Genomic DNA, 21786 nt, shown 5'->3' on the forward strand with positions numbered 1-21786 from the left:
ACGCAAGTCTCATTCCAGTGGCGCAGTTCTAATCTGCATTGCTACTATCTGATGGGTGCAAGATTGCCAACTAGCTTTCAAGGCACGTCTTTGTGGGCTTTTGAACAATTTGTCTTGGGGACCTCTGGGGATAGTTATGCTGATGATGGCCATGCTTCCCCTGGCAGGATGTTTGGGTTGTTTTCAGCTGTCTTTCCTGCCTCTGGGCTTCCGGCATTCCACCCCACTGTTAGGATCACAGTGCCTCCCTGGGTAACCTCTTCAGGATCGTCTATTAGAAAACAATCAGTCCCTCCTACGGGCTCACAATCTGTTTTCATAGAAACAAGGTCTTAGCATTGTGGAAGTATAACCTGATGACAGACCTCTTTGTTTTACAATTCCAGGGGTAGCTGTTCTTATTTTTCTCAAAATCAAAGGGACGCACCTCCTCTGATATTTCTGAGTCACCCTTTCTTTCCTTACTTCGATACCTTTGGGTAAGCTCCATTCCAGTGTTGGGTAGGAGGAGATGCAGAGTGTTCTGATGACTCTCTCTGGAGCAGTTCTCCATAGTCATCTTATTATCTGCTCCAGTTTAGCTGGAAATGAGCAGTGGGCTCATGACTGAGAATGGCTTCAGCTGACCTCTTGACAAGTCCTGAATATGGGCTCAGCACCCTGTAACCGACAGCTGCCTTTAGCTTTCAGGATTTCAGCTAAAACTGAGACACTTTCATTTTAATATCTTATCGTAATAGTGCTTTTAAAACTCTCAGTTAGATGGTTACATTAAATCTCATATTTGTGCAGTCTAGTAAATAAAGTACCTGTAAGTGGTAAACTAGGAATATATGATTAAAATATGTAGTGGCAAGATCTTAAGGTGCCTTGAATTTTTTTACTTGGGGGGCACACTAATAAACGATAGTGTCACTTCTCCAATTTGATGGGTATTTTTATTATTAAAACCAATAATTTCTAGTTTAATTTGAAGTTCATGAGTAGCTAGACTGGAATAAGTTACTTTACCTTCGAAACATCATTCAGAGTCTTGTGTCTGCTTAATAAATATGCTTGAGTACCACATCTGACATAGGGATTTCCCCCCAACTATAAAGGTAAGTTATCTCAAGTCTGTGGTATTCTGCTAGGATAGAAAGGACTAAGTATAGCTTTTTACAGACACAAGATGTGCTGAATTTTGCCCTTATTCCTGGCAGAGCCTCTACTGGGAAAGCCATTTTTTTTTTCCTCCTAATTTTCTACTTGTGATCTTTTCACTGTGGTTTGTCACTCATGATTGATATGTATATGACTTTTTAATGACCAGTTTTAGTAATGGAAATGAGTTTATGCTTATATAAAAGAGAAAGTTAATATACATTTTGTGAAGTATTTTATTTGTGGTTGTTTTATGTTTAGAATTTAAACAATAATTTATCTTCCTTTTTTTTAATAAGTATAAGAAGGAGTGAGGATTCAGGATTAGTAGGGTCTGAAGCTTATGCAGTTTGGAAATTCTAAGGAAAAGAAAACAAAATTACAAACACAAAATTAAACTCAAAAGAAGGGAGCTCATGTACACCCGTGGTGGATTCATGTCAATGTACGCCAAAACCAATACAGTATTGTAAAGTAAAATAAAAAAATAAAAATAGTCACAAGAAATTATAAATTTTAAAGCTGATAGGTACTGCAAAGCACAACAAAATCTAGAAAAATAGAAAAAATGAACCTTGCTCTCCCTTCTCTGTGTCCTTACTTGTGGGGTGAATGGCAGTACAAGGTTATATCATGATGCCTTTTCGGGGGTGTCCCGCCATCTCACACCCGGCTGGATGCAGGTGTATTCCTGGTAGCAGCCCTGCACTGGGATGACTAGCAAGAACATAACTATACCCAGAAGTGACTGGGAACCATGTAAATGTATCATTAAATCCAAATAAAACTGTATCTTCAACTCAGCTTCCCCTTAGCTAGATCTCAAAACAGTTCATGCCCATTTCAGTATCACTCAATGCAAGGAGAAGTGTGATGGAGCAGAAGAAGGTGTGGAAAGAAAGAATGATCCTAACTGATGATGTTAAAACATCTTGTTTGGTAAGTTTTATGAAAACTTATGATTGTGTTGTTAAGATGCTTTTGGTGGCCAGTGTATCTGCAAGGCTCTGAGGTTTAAGTTTTGTTAGCTTCTGTTACTTCTGAGGGGAAAATGTGAGTAACTGAATATTCCAGATGCTTAAAGGAACCATAAGAATCCATGTTTCTTACATTTCTTTTTTACATTCTTCTAAATTACTATCCATACTCATTCTTTCATCTGTTTTTAATGTTAACATTAAACTAGATAAAGGAAAAATGTGTAAATGTTTTATACTTTTCATGTTTTGAATAAATTGTGTACTTAATTATTAGAAAAACATATTCCAGCTCAGTTCAGTCGTTCAATCATGTCTGACTCTTTGCAACCCCATGGACTGCAGCACAACAGGCCTCCCTGTCCATCACCAGTTCCCAGAGTTTACTCAAACTCAAATCCATTGAGTCGGTGATGCCATCCAACCATTATATCCTCTGTCGTCCCCTTCTCCCACCTTCAGTCTTTCCCAGCACCAGAGTCTTTTCCAGTGAGTCAGCTCTTTGCATCAGGTGGCCAGAATATTGGAGTTTCAGCTTCAGCATCAGTCCTTCCAATGAATATCAGGACTGATTTCCTTTAGGATGGACTGGTTGAATCTCCTTGCAGTCTAAGGGACTCTCTTTGGCACTCAGCTTTCTTCATAGTTCAACTCTCACATCCATACATGACTACTGGAAAACCCATAGCTTTGACTAGACAGACCTTTGTTGGCAAAGGAATGTCTCTACCTTTTAATATGCTGTCTAGGTTGGTCATAACTTTTCTTCCAAGGAGCAAGTGTCTTTTAATTTCATGGCTGCAGTCACCATCTGCCATGATTTTGGAGCCCCCACAAAAATAAAGTCTGTCACTGTTTCCACTGTTTCCCCATCTATTTGCCATGAAGTGATGGGACTAGATGCCATGATCTTAGTTTTCTTAATGTTGAGTTTTAAGCCAACTTTCACTCTCCTCATTCACTTTCATCAAGAGGCTCTTCAGGTCCTCTTCTCTTTCTGCCATGAGGGTGGTGTCATCTGCATGCTGCTGCTGCTGCTAAGTCACTTTGGTCATATCCGACTCTGTCTGACCCCAGAGATGGCAGCCCACCAGGCTCCCCCATCCCTGGGATTCTCCAGGCAAGAACACTGGAGTGGATTGCCATTTCCTTCTCCATATCTGAGGTTATTGCTATTTCTCCAAGCAATCTTGATTCCAGCTTGTGTTTCATCCAGTCCAGCATTTCTCATGATGTACTCAGTATATATTTTTTTCTTGGGCTCCAGAATCACTGCAGATGGTGACTGCAGCCATGACATTAAAAGACACTTGCTTCTTGGAGGAAAAGTTATGACCAACCTAGACAACATATTAAAAAGCAGAGACATTACTTTGCCAGCAAAGATCTATCTAGTCAAAGATATGGTTTTTCCAGTAGTTATGTATGGATGTGAGAATTGGACTATAAAGAAAGCTGAGTACTGAAGAGTTGATGTTTTTGAACTGTGGTGTTGGAGAGAGTCCTTGAGAGTCCCTTGGACTGCAAGGAGATCCAACCAGTCCATCCTAAAGGAGATCAGTCCTGAATATTCATTGGAAGAACTGATGCTGAAGCTGAAACTCCAATACTTTGGCCACCTGATGTGAAGAACTAACTCATTGGAAAAGACCCTGATGCTGGGGAAGATTGAAGGTGGGAGGAAAAGGGTACAACAGAGGATGAGATTGTTGGATGGCATCACTGACTCAATGGACATGAGTTTGCGTAAACTCCGGGAGTTGGTGATAGACAGGGAGGCCTGGCATGCTGCAGTCCATGGGGTCACAAAGAGTCGGACATGACTGAGCGACTGAACTGAACTCTGTATATAAGTTAAATAGGCAGGGTGACAATATACAGCCTTGACATATTCCTTTCCCAATTTGGAACCAGTCTGTTGTTCCATGTCCAGTTCTAACTGTTGCTTCTTGACCTGCCAACAGATTTCTCAGGAGGCAGGTCAGGGGGTCTGGTATTCCCATCTCTTTCAGAATTTTCCACAGTTTGTTGTGATCCACATAGTCAAAGGCTTCGGTGTAGTGAATAAAGCAGATATAGATGTTTTTCTGGAACTCTCTTGCTTTTTCAGTGATCCAACGGATGTTGGAAAAACATATTTAAGGATAGCAAAATATGTTTACCACAATAAGAAAAGCTAAAAATAAACAGCACATCCATGGTGTAAATGCTCTCTTGTTTTACTGTGCATCTGCTTGTAAATCATCTGGGCCAATGGAAAAAAATGGTACAGTGTGGATTGCATATGTTTTGTTTCCCTTCTGGGTCCATTTAGTCTCTAGGTAGTAAGTTTGAAAGATTTAATGCAACATGTCTCAAGTGATTTAACTGTTTCTTAAACAGGAATTTGGAATTGTGCAGCAACTCCTTCCAAAACAAGTAAAATTGCACCTGGGGCGAGTGCTGTGGTCTAGACCAACTGGTGGAAACTGAAGGCAGAATGACATATAAAATTTATCTCATTGCCTCTTTCCAGGAGTATAATTAGAATTTTTTTAAAAAACTTGTATGGATTAAATTATTGGTGTAGAATTAATATAGAGATACATGAAAACATCTTTAATTCTTTATATGTTCTGAATAGTACCCTCATAACTTGTTTCTATAGGGATTTGTCTTTTATATTAACAATCACTTAAGACATAATAGTTTAAAAATGGTACCTTTGACAGGCAGCCACATGTTGTGTGTGAGCTCTGACACCTCGTGTCTAAATGTGTCACCTTGGCACATTTTGCTCTCCTCCTGTGGACGAGTCCTGATCGTTGCCTTCTGTGGGACTTTTCCTGGCTCTCTGCCTGTTCTGGATACCACCCTTCTTTTCTTAGGCTTCTGGTTTGCTTCTCCTGATGGACTCCTGGCGACCCTTGCAGTACTAGACTGATGTCCTAGAACACGCGGCGAGTGATACTGCCGTCTTAGCAGAACGGTGGACACGCAGGCAGGCAGGGGCACCCCCTTGAGAGGGAGACGGCAGCGCCATCAGAGCTTGTGGACTTCGGAGGAGAGCTGGCTGAGTTCACTGAGTGCTCTAAGGGCGCCATCGGGGCTTCCTGTCCACCCTCTTATCATCTGGAGGAAATCCACACTCCAGCGACAGTCTCCTGTTTAGAGCCCTGTGTCTGGGTTCTACACAGTTACACTCCCACTTCCCGTCCCAAGGAATAACAGCTCAGTTCAAATTCCTCAGCTGATTGGTTACCCACACCTAGTGAGAGGCTTGCTAAGAGACTCCCCTAAGACTTCTGTTAGGTCTGAATGGAGTGTTCCCACCTCCTCACTATATTTTTGGTAGCTATGTAGATATTCTGTATAATCAGATATTAAACATCTATATGAAAATATTTTGTGTAACACTGTTTACTATTTGCAGTTTTAAAAGTTCTATAACATTGTATTCTACTTTAAATTGCTGCTGAACAGAAGCCTTTTTTTTTCTTACATTTGCATACTTTTGTTTAAAGCATTATTTTCATAGCAGATAGAATGTCATGTCTCTGAATGGATGCCATTATTGTGGTGGAAGAGGGAAGTTTCTTCTCCTGCAGGGCAGCATTAGAATGGTTGTATCAGATTTCACTATTTATTCCTTTACAGATACAGCAAATAGGCCAAATATATCATCTACCAACTCCCTCTAAAATAATAATATATGATAAATTATTTATCAGAACAGCATTTATTTTGGATGTGTGAAATGGATGAAAGAATATCATTAGTTTATATGTAACTGGTTAACTTGTTTAAAAGTTTTACATTTATGCAAATAAAAATTTCTTTTATTCTTTTTGTTGTTCAGTTGCTCAGTCATGTCCGACTCTTTGCGACCCCATGAACTGCACATGCCAAGCTTCCCTGTCCTTCACCATCTCTGAGTTTGCTCAAGCTCATGTCCGTAGAATCAGTGATGCCACTGACTGTATTCTTTATTTTGAGCTGTTTAGAGTACACCATGAAATTGAATAGCTATGAGTTTTTGTCCATATTTGACTGTATTGATTTTGTCTCTATCTGACCATTGATATCCGTGGTTCTCTCACTGTTTCAGTTATCAATGGCCTGAATAGCATAATCATATGATTTTATGGAAAATCAATTTTTATGTTAAAATGCATGTAGAATGAATAATATTTGATGGAATTAGTATACTTTTCACCTTTCTTTTAGAAATCTAGTTCTTTTAAAGTTGGACAGATTTTTTAAAAAATAATGATGCTATAATTTATTGATGTCCTACTTTTTTTTCCAGATACTGTACCTGATGCTAGATAATTTATGCCCATTTGATAAACTATTTTTTGAGAGGTCTGGGAACTTTGACATCCAGTTGATAGTAAGTGGAAGAATCAGAGAGCAACTCTTGTCTGCTCTGCTCTAAAACCTGAGATCTTCCTCTCCCTCCAGGATATTAGTGGGCGCAGAACTAATGGAGAGTGACCAATACCTGATGTCAGAAAGAATCTAGGTCAAGTGCAGAGTTTAAAAAATCAGTTTTATGGTGTGGATTAAAAATAGTTCAAAATTAAAGAGTGATGTGGAAGTATAATGTTTAATTATGAGTTTAAAAATCCTTTTGTTAAATGAATATGAGAGCCTCAAATCCATATACGTCATACCCAGGTTTTGTAATGAAGTGAACCTTTAAATAGTTCCTTTTAACTTACAATGCAGTTTTAAATATGACCTACTTAAATAAATGGACAGAATTTATTTTTCTACCAGAGGAAGGCCTCGTTTAACGAGAAGTAATCTCTCTAACAAGAAAAATATATTCAGAATGTAATTCCAAAACCTCCAGGAATAAGACTTCTATCTAAGGAACCGCATAATAGTGTTCCAGAATCTGATTATTAGAGTCCATCTTTTATGCAGAGAAGATCTCTTCACATTCTTACTGCCAGGTTATTTGTGATTACTTTATATTTTTATATCCTTGTTGGAGAAACTCAAAGCAATAAGAAATGGCAACAAAAAAACTGAAGAAATAGAAAAACGGTAATAAACAGATGCAGCAGTACACACTGTGCAGTAGTTCACATGACATGTGTAACCTACCTTCTTCTGAGAAAGGACAGCCAGCCAGGTTTGGTTTTAGAAGGAGAGTAGGAGAGTCTCTTATTTTAGGCTGTAGTTTCTTAGAAACTGAACAAATGTGAGAGAAGTTGAGAATCCAGTTGGGCTGGTTGTAGTGCAGAAGCCAGAGAGGCAGGGTTGCATGGACAGATCTGAGGCTCTGGTCTCCCACTGGAGCCCAGGGCCAAGGAAGAACAAGGAGACAGGAGGAGTGAAAGCTGCAGCTTAGGATGGGAGCCCCGAAGGCCAGCAGGACAGAAAGGAGGGATGGAGCTGGATTTTAAACTTCCCATTTTCCTGGGCTTCAGGGGTGACCCCTGCTTAATTTCCATATAAGGTGGTTTTAAGAGTGCCGATCTCTTTGTAAGGAGAAGGAACTGGAAGACTTAAACCTTGGCCGTAGCAGATCCATGCCTTCCTTAGGCTGTAGGTTTACACTCGTACGTGTGTACGTGTGTGTGCCTGTGTGTGGTAGTGGGTGCGTTTGGGGAAGGAGGTGGTAAGTGACTGATGATTGGAGACTGAGCTCAACCCACTGCCCAAACCGTCCTTTGGCATTGCCCATGCTGCAGCATGACTCCACACAGAGGGACGGGGCAGGCAGGGATGCAGGGTAGCTACCTGTGGCTTTTCACACCACATCAGGCCTCTGAGGATGTCGCTTAAATACAGCAGAATAATAACTAAAGCTAAAATGGTGACCCTGTGGTGTCAAAGATATTAAATTGTATATCTTCAGTGTAAAAGACTACCCCCCCTCCCCTCCCCAATCAAGAGGTTTACCTTTTAAAACTTAATCATTTTTGTGGGACAGTTGCTTTTGAAATTTACTTTCTGATAAAACTCATTCCCTGTTGCTACCAGATAAGTAAGTTGTTGCTCTATGTAGCTTTAGTAATACTCCTGTTGCTTTGTGAAGGTGATTCAAGGATGGCACTTTAAGTTCACTTGCGATCAGTTATTTTGCATAAAGATTAAAATTTGATTTGAAACAGGAGTGAAGGATGTATTTCATTAAGTCCAAATTCAAATTTTTGACCTCACTTGAAATAAAATATCTGAAGTTAAAGTATTAAAAAGTACCTTAAAACTGGGAAGAAATAACTACATTTTCTCAAAATTCTCAGAAACTTTTGTAACATCTAGAGTTCTCTGTACTCGGTAATACTAGTCCCCACTTATTCTGTGTTTAAACTGGACAATGATGTATTTTCCTTATGGCATTTTTATGTGATAGGTCTTCAACCATATATTGCTAACAGCATGTACCTTGTCACACCTGACAAGATTGCAGCCTGAAGGGTTATACGTTTATTTGTATTGTGGACTTGAGCTTCAAAAGAAGAATAAAGCCAAACTATTATAGGTTGAGTACTTTAATAAATATTAAATGATAAATGAAGCTGGTTCTGCACTAGCTGCAAGGTGTGTGGATAATAAAAGAAAATCTTCAAACAGTGATCTGCAGTATTATGGATCTCTTTCTTGCCTTTTTTGATCTGTTTTTGCCTCTTACCATCGTAGTTGTAATTGCTGGGAATGATGAGGTAAGGTGTATAATTATTGTTGCCCCCTGAATGAAAAGTAAAGGAAATGTTAAATGTAGAACTAATTCTTCTCTCTAGCAGGATGAATACAGAAGTGTGCTTTTGGTAATAATAGGTGCTTAATAACTCCTCCTCACCTACCTGCTCCCTCGAAAGTCATGAACTTGATGTTGAATGTGGAGCACACCAGGCAATACACATTTCCATTTAATGAAAACTTTAGTTCTGTCATCATGTCTGAGATGTCACAACATCCCCCAACGGAAGAGTGCAGAATGCCTTGTGAGTCATAGGAGATCACTAAGTTATGTGATTGTATGGAAGAAAAAGTACGTGAACCCGGATATCAGAAAGAGACTCGTGAAACCTCAGTCCTTGTAGTCAGGGGTGGCACACAGCCTCTAAGGTGGCCTTAACAATCCTTACTTCCTGCTGTTCCTGCTCTTGTGTAACTATTTCCCCTTAAAAAGTAAGCCAGCTTAGTGACTTCTTTTTTTTTTTAATTTATTTATTTATTTTAATTGGAGGTTTATTACTTTACAATATTGTAGTGGTTTTTTGTCATACATTGACATGGATCCGCCATGGTTGTACATGTGTTCCCCATCCTCAACCCCCCTCCCACCTCCCTCCCCATCTCATCCCTCTGGGTCATCCCAGTGCACCAGCACCAAGCACCCTGTCTCATGCATTGAACCTGGACTGGTGATCTGTTTCACATATGATAATATATGCGTTTCAATGCTACCCTCTCAAATCATCCCACCCTCACCTTCTCCCACAGAGTCCAAAAGACTGTTCTTTACATCTGTGTCTCTTTACCATCTTTCTAAATTCCATGTATATGAGTTAGTATACTGTATTGCTGTTTTTCTTTCTGGCTTACTTCACTCTGTATAATAGGCTCCAGTTTCATCCACCTCATTAGAACTGATTCAAATGCATTCTTTTTAATGGCTGAGTAATACTCCATTGTGCCTATGTACCACAGCTTTCTTATCCGTTCACCTGCTGATGGACATCTAGGTGGCTTCCATGTCCTGGCTATTATAAACAGTGCTGCGATGAACATTGGGGTACACGTGTCTCTTTCAATTCTGGTTTCCTCGGTGTGTATGCCCAGAAGTGGAATTGCTGGGTCCTATGGCAGTTCTATTTCCAGTTCTATCTCCACACTGTTCTCCATAGTGGCTGTACTAGTTTGCATTCCCACCAACAGTGTAAGAGGGTTCCTTTTTCTCCGCACCCTCTCTAGCATTTATTGTTTGTAGACTTTTGGATAGCAGCCATTCTGACTCGTTGTGAGATGGTACCTCATTGTGGTTTTGATTAGCATTTCTCTGATAATGAGTGATGCTGAGCATCTTTTCGTGTGCTTGTTAGCCATCTGTTTGTCTTCTTTGGAGAAATGTGTTTAGTTCTTTGGCTCATTTTTTGATTGGGGCATTTATTTTTCTGGAATTGAGTTGCAGGAGCTGCTTGTATATTTTTGAGATTAATTCTTTGTTAGTTGCTCCATTTGCTCTTATTTTCTCCCATTCTGAAGGCTGTCTTTTCACCTTGCTTATAGTTTCCTTCGTTGTGCAAAAGCTTTTAAGTTTAATTAGGTCCCATTTGTTTATTTTTGCTTTTATTTCCATTTCTGGGAGATGAGTCATAGAGGATTCTGCTGTGATTTATGTCAGAGAGTATTTTGTCTATGTTTTCCTCTAGGAGTTTTATAGTTTCTGGTCTTACATTTAGATCTTTAATCCATTTTAAGTTTATTTTTGTGTATGGTGTTAGAAAGTGTTCTAGTTTCATTCTTTTACAAGTGGTTGACCAGTTTCCCCAGCACCACTTGTTAAAGAGAGTGTCTTTTCTCCACTGTATATTCTTGCCTCCTTTGTCAAAGATAAGGTGCGTGGATTTATCTCTGGGCTGTCTATGAGTGACTCGCTGCTAACCAAGCACACATGGCAAGTGTGGTGGTTGTCACTTCATGATTAGGCTAGACAGATAGGGACTTCCTTTTGCTAGCTGTTTCTTTCTTTTGGTGGCTTTGATGAAGCAAGTTGCCATGTTGGCATGTAGCAAGGAATTGAGGGCAGCCTCCAGTCAGTGGCCAGCTAGGACACTGAAACTCTCAGCTCAGCAGCTCTTGGGGAACTAAATACTACCCCCAGCTAGGGGCTCAGAAGCAAATCCTGCCCAGTCAAGATTCTCGATGGTACCCCAACCCTGACTGATACCTTCATGGCATCTTGTGAGAAACCCTAAAACAAAGGGCTCACTTAAAATATGCCCATGTTCCAGATGCACAGAAAATTCAAGATTAAAAATACGTATTGTTTTAAGCTTCCAAGTTTGTAGTACTTGGTTTTATAGTGATGGAAAGCTAATACTTATGTCTATTAGTTAGCTAGAGGCTGCCATAACAAAGTATCACAGACTAAGCCGGAATGATAGAAATTTGTTTACTCAAATTATGGAGGCTGGAAGCCTCTCTGTGGTTTGTAGCTGTCCATCTTCTCCCTGTGACTTCACGTGGTCTTCCCTCTTGGCCCATCTGTGTCCTAAACTCCTTTTCCTTTAAGGACACCAGTCATATTGCATTAGGGTCCACCCTTAATTACCTCATTTTAACTTAATTATTCCCTTTAAAAACAATACCTCCAAATACAGTCCCATTCTGAGGTACTAGAGGTTAGGAGTTCAACATAGGAATTTTATAGGGACACAGTGAGTCCATAAGAATAGGCTATTAAAATTCTATGTTTATCTCTACAGCTAAAACTTGATACCACTCACTTATTGTCCATAAAGGTCTTTTGCTACCTTCTTCTTCTTTATTTTCACTTAATTGTAGGTGTATCAGATGATATATAGCTCACATGGTTTAGCATACATGTTTGCATTTTCCTGTCTCCATTACAAAAATTATAATTCCTAAAAGTGTATGCTTTCCATATGCTTTATGTGTGTTACTTCTGCAGTATTTAAGATGGTGTTAGATGCGTCTTTAAAATCTAGTTTAACATTTTGTGTTCATTTGTATATGCTGGAGCTGGAAAATCAGCACTTAAGCGTCTATTGTTACCAAAAGCACACCAAATTAAAGATTGGTTCGGGCAAGAGTTATCACCGAATGCTAAATGTAGAGGGAAGTTTTTATGAAGAGCAAGATGTTTTCATGATCTTAAAATCATGAAAAAAAGATCTAAAAATTCTTCCCACATACTTTTTAGTTACAAAGAAAATTAAAAAGATAATTAAAGAAATTCAGCAGCACCTTGACCTGGTTATCATTACTTTTGAGGAGCGGTTGGACAGTGTGTACATACAGATGTGAGAGCCTGAGAAGGATAATGTTCTAGCTGAGAACACATAGCCTTAATCATATCATGAGCGATCATTTGGCAAAACCAAAAACCAAAATGAGAAATATTCTCTTTGAAAAATAGACATGATGGTATTCTTCAGAAATGTCAGGTCACAAAAGATAAAGGGAAACTGTGGAAATATTCCAGACTAAAGGAGCTAAAGAGAAATGACAACTAAATGCCATATTTGACCCTAGACTGGATCTTGCACTAAAGGGAGAAAAGTGCTATAAGGGACATCCTTGGGTTAAATCGACAAAATGGGAGTGTGAATGGTAAATTATTGTCTTATTGTTAAATTTGTGGAAGTTGATAACATACTGTGATTATAAGAGAATATTCACAATTCTTGGTAATTCACACTGAAATTTTAGGGGTAAAGGACCTTAATGTTTATTAACTTACCTTCAAATGGTTCTTTTTTTTAAATAAACATATGTATTTATTTGTATACACGTGTTAATTAGGTAAATATGTATAGATACACATGATCATATATATGGAGAGCGGGTAAAATGTTAATAATATATCTGGATAAACAGTACCGAGGATTTGGGGGAACTATTCTTGGTCCTTGAGTTTTCTGTAAGTTTCAGTTATTTCCTAATACATGTTTAAAAATTAAATGCAGTCACTTATGTTAATATAATGGGTTCATTATTAAGTGAATTTATAAATATCTATTTAAAGTTTGTCTCAGTTTTATTTCTAATAAGCATTAATAGATCTAATCCACATAATCAAAAGCTTTGTTGGGGGGTTCCCATTTACTTTATGAGTGTGAAGGGGTTCTGAGCCCAGAGTGTGAGGACAATTGGCATAAACTGTGTGGGGTGGTTAGGTAGATGCCCCCCTCAGTCTCTTGAGGCTGTCTTGTGACACTAGTTAGTAAGAGCAGATTGGTAGATGCCAGTAACTAATTTTATGATCTTAACCTTTCTCTGCCTTAGTTTTTGTTCGTGTAAAGTAGGGATAATAAGATTGCCTATCTTAGAGGGCTGTTGTAAGGTTTAAATCAGGTCTTTCAATAAGGAGCACTTGACAACACTATTCTTACTGGCAACATGTGTTTCTGCTATGTTTCTGCTTCTCTCTCTATTACTTTGTGCTTTGGCTAGTGATTTTGGTTATAATTATGTGCATATGAACCATTATAAAGAAACCAAAGAAGAGTATCAGATAGTTTTTAAGATGCAAGTTTACAGTAATCTCTGTGCCCCTTCAAAGAAATGGTTAGGGATACAGAGAAGGGTGGAGGCGAGCAAACAGTGTGGTGTTTGGAGTCCAGGATACATGGAAAAGTATCGTAAGCCTAGGAAGCTGAACCAGAAGTTGTGTGGAGTAGTTGATAGAAAATATGTCTGGACAGGAAACACTTTGTTGTTAGGAATAAATTGTTACTAACCCTGCTTAGCACTGGTTCCATTGGCATTCTGATTGCTAGATAGAAATCCTTTGTTTAAATGTATGTCCGTATTGGCTAAAGTTGTTTTAACGGTATATACCTAGGGTAAAGATAAGAAAGAATGTTATCGTTTTGTGCCATTTTTACTGTTTTCCCCAGCTCAAATCTAAATTCAACCCTGTTCTATACGGCAATCAAACTTCAAACCAATAAAAATACTTAGATTATTAAACTATTGTGTTCACCTAATTCCCAACTCAAATGACTTAAAAGAGAATTACATGTAAAGTCTTCATGTCATTTTAATATGTTGTTTATCATTGCTTCATCTTTTGGCTAAATGGAATTCATTTATTTATTTATCTATTTTAATAGATCATCAGAAACTGGAAAGGGAAGCTAGAATCTGCCGTCTTTTGAAGCACCCCAATATTGGTAAGGAAATGTTTTCAGCCTGTTTTAAATATTAATTAAAATTTTACATAACATAATTTTATACAACTTAAGATATTTAATAAACTAGAATATTATTTGTAATTATTAACTAATAGGTTCCTAACTTTTGACATTAGTTACATTGATTGAGTTTTTGAAAGTTTTTCAAGAGGTAGCAATTCTTTCTTACAAGCACGTTGGAAATAATATAAGGTATCTTAGTTGAATAGTGCTTTTATGTATCTTTAGCGATTCTTCAGCTGCTGATACTGAAGTATGGAGAGACAGAACTTAAGCCATTATGTTAGTCAGCTAAGTTACTTTTCACCTCCAGTGTAAAGTGTTTACTTTGTAATCATTGATTCTATTCTAGAAACTAGTAGAATTATTTCAGAATATTATCCCTCATGAATATAATAGCATGGTAATGTTCAAAATTGAACAATAATTGTGAATGTAAGAGAAATAGAGGAAAGAAACAAAGGGAAGGAAAAGAAAATGCTATATTCTGTGACAGTAGTTTTGATTATTTTTGAAAAATGTTCCTGTCCTACTCTGTTAGTTTTACTGTCAGCCAAAATGTTTCTGATGTAGGAGGAGGGAAAGAGGGAGCGGCAGTGCAGTAAAAATAGCAAAATCATTCACTGACAAGGTCTAAGTTTCTCTATTTTTATGTATAGAGCCATTCTGGTTCTATTCCTCCCTTGAAGTTTTTAGTATCCTTCAATTTGTAGGTACTTCTTAGGTTCTTGAGTAAATAGACACTAACAAGTAAATCTGAAGCATTAACAAATTAGTGGCTGTCTGATAAAAGCCTTCTGGTTACAGAGAGAACAAAACAACTTCTGAAATGTAAATATGCCTCTTTCTAAGTATTTTACCCTGATGAAAGTCTATGGTGTTTCTTAATTGGCTGGATTATTTTGCTAGGACTGTCATAACGCCAAGTTCCACAGACTGGGTAACTTAAAAGAGAGAAATACCTTTTGTCACAATTCTGGAAACAAAAAGTCTGAGATCAAGGTGCGGGGAGGCATGGATTCTTCTGAGACCTCCCTCCTTGGCTTGTTGGTGGCCATCTTCTTATGTTTTTACATGATCTTCCTTCTGTATAATGTCTCTATTTTCATTTATTCTTTGAGGGCACTGATCACATTGGATTAAGGTCCTTCCTAAAACCTCAATTACTCTTTTAAAGACCCTAGCTCCAAATATCCTCCCATACTGGAGAACTGGGAGTTGGGACTTCAACATGAATTTTGGAGAGACACAGTTCAGCTCATAATACTGACTAAAGAGGACTTATACAGTACAAACTGATTATAGTTCAAAGACTGTTTTTCTCACTCAGGTTTAAGGTAAATGAAATCGTAGTTTACTGAACTTGTTATTCATATGAAAGAAAGTTGTTTTTGCTCATTTGTTTTTAATAGGGATCCTTCTATGAAACTCAGCTTCTGTAGATAATGAAAGCAGATGCCTCCATTTCCTTTAGCAGACCAAAGTCGAACCAAAGAAACCCAAAGTAAAACAAGAATGATTTTCGTTTTGACTCCCATACAGAATAGCCTTACCGAAAAAGGGGAAGCTGTACACTGGGGAAAGTTCTAAAGTCTTGTGACATTGCACCATCAACACAGTCTGACACAAAATAGTGTTTTCTCAAGGGTCCGTGGCAGCCAGTGTCCTTGGCTGCTGCACTTGAGGTTTTCTCTCTCTCAGGTCTTTTGAACTTTCAGACCCGTTTCTAACCACAAGAGAGATTTCTAGTAATCCTGTACTTTAGTGTATAAATCATAGGTATATTAAACTTCTAAGACATGATCTCAAATCATTATAGAGTAGCAAATTCACTCATATCATTCAACAAATTAATATTTTGGGAATATAGTGAGAATACAGCAGTCTAATACTCCTCCCTCTGTGGAGCTTGCATTACTGGGGTAGACAGACCACACATAGCGGATGTTAGGCTGTGTTAATTACTGGGAGAGAAAGCAGCGGAAAAGAAATTGGGTATGATGGGGGATTATATTTTAAAGGACTGATCAGGATGACTTTATTAAGAATGAAATTTGAGTGAAAACCTAAGAAACAGGAGGAGGCAAGTCTGAGGGAAGAGACTCTGGGAAAAGAAAGCTCTACAGGCAGAGGGAACAAACTGCCTTTGCAAACAGGCCCTGAGGCAGGCACTTGCTCCGTGGACTCCACCAAAGCTTTTTTTTCCCCAATTGGAGAAATGAGGATGAGTCGTTTTTATTTTATCTTAATTGATGGAGCTCCATACTATGTAACGTTGACAATGTTGTGTTTACCCATGTAATGACAAGTGATGAAACAACAAGGACCACAGTGATGTGAAATGGTCAGCCACCACAGACAAAGGTACACTTGATAGACAGTTGCTTCCATGGACATCTGCTGGTGGACTGGCAGGTGGTCCTGTTGAGATCGTTAACAGCTTCACAGGGATCTGTTGCTTACTTGCTACTCATTCAGGAAGGGTTTTGGTTTTTTTCTTTTTTTAATGTGTTTATGTATTTCTTTGGTTGTGCTGGGTCTTAGTGGCTGTATGCAGGATCTTCATTCTTCATTGTGGCTTATGGGATCTCTTTTTAGTTGCAGCCTGTAGAATCTAGTTCCTCTACCAGGGCTTGAACCCAGGCCCCCAGCATTGGGAGCATAGAGTCTTAGCCACTACAGGGCTTGAACCCAGGCCCCCAGCATTGGAAGCACAGAGTCTTAGCCACTGAACTAACAGGAAAGTCACAGCATTTGGTTTTGATTTCCTTGAAATAGATAATCTGGTATCTAAAGAATATGAGATTCTTATCCTCCTCTACTTCCTCTGTTCTATTATTTGCTTGGTTTTTTTAAATCTGTCAGGTTTTTTGAACTTCAAGGAAGGAAATACTATTTCTGACAATTTTTTCCCCTGTGAAAATTGGCTTGGTGCATTTTTATTTTTGTGTATCTTTCTCTTGGCACAGAATCGATAATCTGAGGATTTACAGCAACTGAAATGTTGCTCCCAAAGAAATATATTAAACCAACTAAAAGTGGTCATTCACTAAACCACTTTTTCTTCAGCAGTTTTTTTTTTCATGTTTTTCTGATTTTCAAAGTAATACACACATTTAGTGGAGAATTTGGAAAATACAATTATATAGGAAGAAGAAACCAGAGAGAACAACTTTTTAATATTTGTTCATGTCTGCCTTTTTATAATGAATCTTCTGTGTATGCTAATTTCCAGCATTCTCTTGTATACATTTTCATTCCCCTTTAGACAAACCATGAAAATATAATTTTTAATTGTAAACAAAGTTTATTAGTGTGTAGCTATCACCAGCCCATGTTCTAGGCTTAACATACTGGTAATGAAACAGTGATCAAGAAAGATAATATCCCTGCTTTTCCCCAGCCTTGGAACCTCATGGAAGGAGAAAGGCCGTAAACAAATAAACCTTGGGAATAATGTCATGGGAACTGGTTCTCTGCAGAGAATTAAATTAGGGTAATTTGATACAAGGGCATTGGGTGGCCACTGTCAAAGAGAGACACCGAACACACAGTTAAAGTCAGTAGACAGATTTGATTCAGTATTAACTGCAGTAGAAGAAAGAGCTGAGCTAAATTCTGATTTTAGCAAAGACAACTGGAGATTTTATGGCCACGGAGCAGAATGAGGGGTCAATGAGTGGAAAGTTATTAAGAAGAGCTATCAAAAGTAGGGGGGATTCTTGCTAAAGTGGCCTCGAATAACAAAATTCTTACTAAAGGCAGACTGAAGAACTTAGTTAGATGGTGAGGAACCTGATCAGATTTCAAGGGTAAGCAAATATCAAAGGTGGGAGGATGACTTCCCGGGATTCTTTGCTAAATCTCACTCAGGTAGTTTGAGAACAGGACCTCAAAGGACGTGACCTAGTTGAAAAGATGGCTTGCTGCTGCTGCTAAGTCGCTTTAGTCATGTCCGACTCTGTGCGACTGCAGAGACGGCAGCCCACCAGGCTCCCCCGTCCCTGGGATTCTCCAGGCAAGAACACTGGAGTGGGTTGCCATTTCCTTCTCCAACGCATGAAAGTGAAACGTGAAAGTGAAGTTGCTCAGTCGTGTCCGACTCCTAGCGACCCCATGGACTGCAGCCTACCAGGCTCCTCTGTCCATGGGATTTTCCAGGCAAGACCACTGGAGTGGGTTGCCATTGCCTTCTCCGGAAAAGAGGGCTTAGATGAGCCTAAAGCTGGGTCGAGGAAAGAGTCTCTGTCATTACTTTAGAGTGGCTTGTCTGGCACAGTATGTATGTGGAGGTCACATTTAAAGTTATATCTCTATGACAGGAAGAAGCCGTCATGGAAAAGCTCAGAGGAAGGACTATGAGCAGAGGAGCTTCTCTTATTAGGCGGGGAGTCAGGCTCCAGCGTGTGCCCTGCCCTGGGGGAGCAGGAGGTACCCTTAGATGAGTCAGAAGGATAGTGGTACCTGGTGGGAGGGCCTTTAAGCCAGGTTAGAGGGTTTGGGTTTTATTCTAAATGCAATGGGAAGCCAAGTGAGAGGAGTGTGTCACAGACCAATTTGCTCTGTCTGCGGTGTGTGAAATGGGTTGTAGTCACCTAAGCAGAGTCAGGAATAATAGTGCTCCTCCAGTTCACCAAAATCCGGTTTTTATCACCCTGATGCCCTTGGCTCCATTGTCTTGGGTAAGAATTGAAATAGCTCCAGTGTGGCGCCCTTCTCTGTGTGGACCGTGTAGTCTCTGAAAAGCACCATGCATGCTTTGACGCCACTAATTTGAAAGTAGAGGCAATTTCCTCAGTAGCCCCATCATTTTTCTCCTTGGAGCAGCGCGTCAGTTTTGTTTGAACAAACTGGAAGGATTATATTGATGTCTAACTCTAAACTGGCACCACAGCGTTGATGAAATTTGGAGAGATTGTCTGACCTCATGCTTCTGTTAATTAGCTTGTTTTTGATTGTTCATCTCTTATTTGAATAAAATGGCTTATTTTCTCTTGAGGTATGAAAAGATTTGTGGTAAGCCAGATAGTTTGAGCTACATGTCAACACATTTACTAAACCAGGGGAAAATGCCATTAAGGTAGTGAAATGAAATATTGATGCTTAAGGTAATAGCTAAATCGTTTGAAAAATGATCCTGTATTTCCAATGCTTTTGTGCTTGATCTTTGATCAGCATTCTTACTGAGAAATTTATTTAAACCTGTAGTGAAGCCCCAATAATTAAAAACAGTAAGGGAAAACTAGGAAGAGAAGCAATATACTCATTAAATTCAGCTATACGAATCTGAAAAGAACTGGACTAGGGAAAGAAAAGAAAAATATCAAGAGCTTTGATCTGACAGATTTGATGCCCTCAGTGAGAAAATGCCAACTGACAATCCTTTTCCGAGGACATCAGTATTTGAGACAACTTTGCAGTTAGTGTTACGAAAAGATTTCGTTCCTGGGTTATCCCATTCTCTAAGGACTTGAATTTACCCTTTTTGTAGATGTTGGAAAGTGCAAGACAAGTGTTTGAAAGTTTGAAGGAACGTTTCTATTTGTAGAGGATCAGCATCACCTTTTTAGGGGAGCCTTTACTGACGAGGCTTAGCGAAGCCCAGTAGCCCGAGAGTCAATGGAAGGGGTATGTGGCCTTTTCCAATCTAGTCTGTATTAGAGCCCTGGAACCCCACCTACAATGAGTTAACCTTCCTGAGATCACAGTCTCTTCATGATTACATCCTTTTTACTATCTCTCATAGCCACCACCCTAGAACACACATAAACGCAGTCACTCATATGTCGTTATGAAGTGCTATAGAAAATTAAAGATGTAGTATTCATGGAAAACTCTATAGACTTGTGGACCCCACTTTATTCTGCTTCTGATGCAGGTCTGTTCTGTGAACTGCCAAAGCACATTGTGTCTGCTCACTAACTTCTAGCTGTTCTCCTTGTAAAGACGAGAAGATTTTGATCATTTTATTTCCTTCTGAGAATTATTAGAATTAAGTAATGCATCATGTCATTTTGGTGAGGAGTTAATAAACTTTGGAAGCTATTTAATGTAGATAAACAACTGAATAAGTTATTACAGAGCCTTACTTACCAGAAACTACCTAATTAAACGTTTTATTTTTTAATTGAGGTATAGTTAGTTTACCATATTGTTTTAGGCGTACAACATAGTGATTCACTTTTTAAAGGTTATATTCCATTTATAGTTATTATGAAATATTGGCTATATTCCCTGTGTTGTGCAATATATCATTGCAGCTTATTTATTTTATACAGAGTAGTTTGTATCTCTTGAAACCCTGCTCCTATCATGCCCCTCCCCCCACACACTATAACCACTAGTATGTTCTCTATATCTGAGTCTGCTTTTGTCTTGTTGTATTTGCTAGTTTTGTTTTATTTTTTAGATTTCATAATTAAGTGATATTATACAATCATTTCTTAATGTTTAGTAATTTCTTCCTGAGAGGTATATGTACTTAATAGTGGGAAAATATATTTCAGAATCTGTTGTATATTATTTGTATGATATAAACTGTCTGTGTATATATATATCATATTATGTATAATATACATATTATAAATAATCAGAATCAATATTGCAGTGAAAGAGATCTCATAGATTATCTAGTACAAACTCTTATTTTTATCAACCATTAGGGAAACTAACGTTTTCTAAATCTATATGACTTATCCAAGTCACAGTTCTTTAATGACATTCAGTTCAGTTCAGTTCAGTTGCTCAGTCGTGTCCGACTCTTTGCGACCCCATGAATCGCAGCACGCCAGGCCTCCCTGTCCATCACCATCTCCCGGAGTTCACTCAGACTCACGTCCATTGAGTCGGTGATGCCATCCAGCCATCTCATCCTCAGTCGTCCCCTTCTCCTCCTGCCCCCAATCCCTCCCAACATCAGAGTCTTTTCCAATGAGTCAACTCTTCGCATGAGGTGGCCAAAGTACTGGAGTTTCAGCTTTAGCATCATTCCTTCCAAAGAAATCCCAGGACTGATCTCCTTCAGAATGGACTGGTTGGATCTCCTTGCAGTCCAAAGGACTCTCAGGAGTCTTCTCCAACACCACAGTTCAAAAGCATCAATTCTTCGGTGCTCAGTCTTCTTCACAGTCCAACTCTCACATCCATGCATGATCACAGGAAAAACCATAGCCTTGACTAGATGGACCTTAGTCGGCAAAGTAATGTCTCTGCTTTTGAATATGCTATCTAGGTTGGTCATAACTTTTCTTCCAAGGAGTAAGTATCTTTTAATTTCATGGCTGCAGTCACCATCTGCAGTGATTTTGGAGCCCAGAAAAATAAAGTCTGACACTGTTTCCACTGTTTCCCATCTATTTCCCATGAAGTGATGGGACCAGATGCCATGATCTTCATTTTCTGAATGTTGAGCTTTAAGCCATCTTTTTCGCTCTCCTCTTTCACTTTCAAGAGGCTTTTTAGCTCCTCTTCATTTTCTGCCATAAGGGTAGTGTCATCTGCATATCTGAGGTTATTGATATTTCTCCCGGAAATCTTGATTCCAGCTTGTGTTTCTTCCAGTCTAGCGTTTCTCATGATGTACTTACTATGCATATAAGTTAAATAAGCAGGGTGACAATACACAGCCTTGACATACTCCTTTTCCTATTTGGAATCAGTCTGTTGTTCCATGTCCAGTTCTAACTGTTGCTACCTGACCTGCATACAGATTTCTCAAGACAAACCTAAATTGTTAATACCCTCTATATACAGAGGTATTGGTGTTTAAGAACCTGATTTGTAGC

At 38.8% G+C, this 21786-nt stretch overlaps 1 protein-coding gene across 25 annotated transcripts in view; it reads left to right on the forward strand.

Annotated features, from left to right (window-relative positions):
* The window catches only part of CAMK2D (calcium/calmodulin dependent protein kinase II delta), a 329207-nt gene that overhangs the window by 87932 nt on the left and 219489 nt on the right, over positions 1 to 21786 (forward strand). For all 25 annotated transcript variants that reach the window (XM_004009602.6, XM_042251124.2, XM_027970805.3 and 22 more), the window contains exon 3: positions 13922 to 13981. In XM_004009602.6, coding sequence (XP_004009651.2) covers positions 13922 to 13981 — 60 coding nt within the window. The remainder of the gene's footprint in view (positions 1 to 13921; positions 13982 to 21786) is intronic.

This window comes from Ovis aries, chromosome 6 (genome assembly GCF_016772045.2).
Source record: "Ovis aries strain OAR_USU_Benz2616 breed Rambouillet chromosome 6, ARS-UI_Ramb_v3.0, whole genome shotgun sequence".
NCBI classification, from domain to species: Eukaryota; Metazoa; Chordata; class Mammalia; order Artiodactyla; family Bovidae; genus Ovis; species Ovis aries.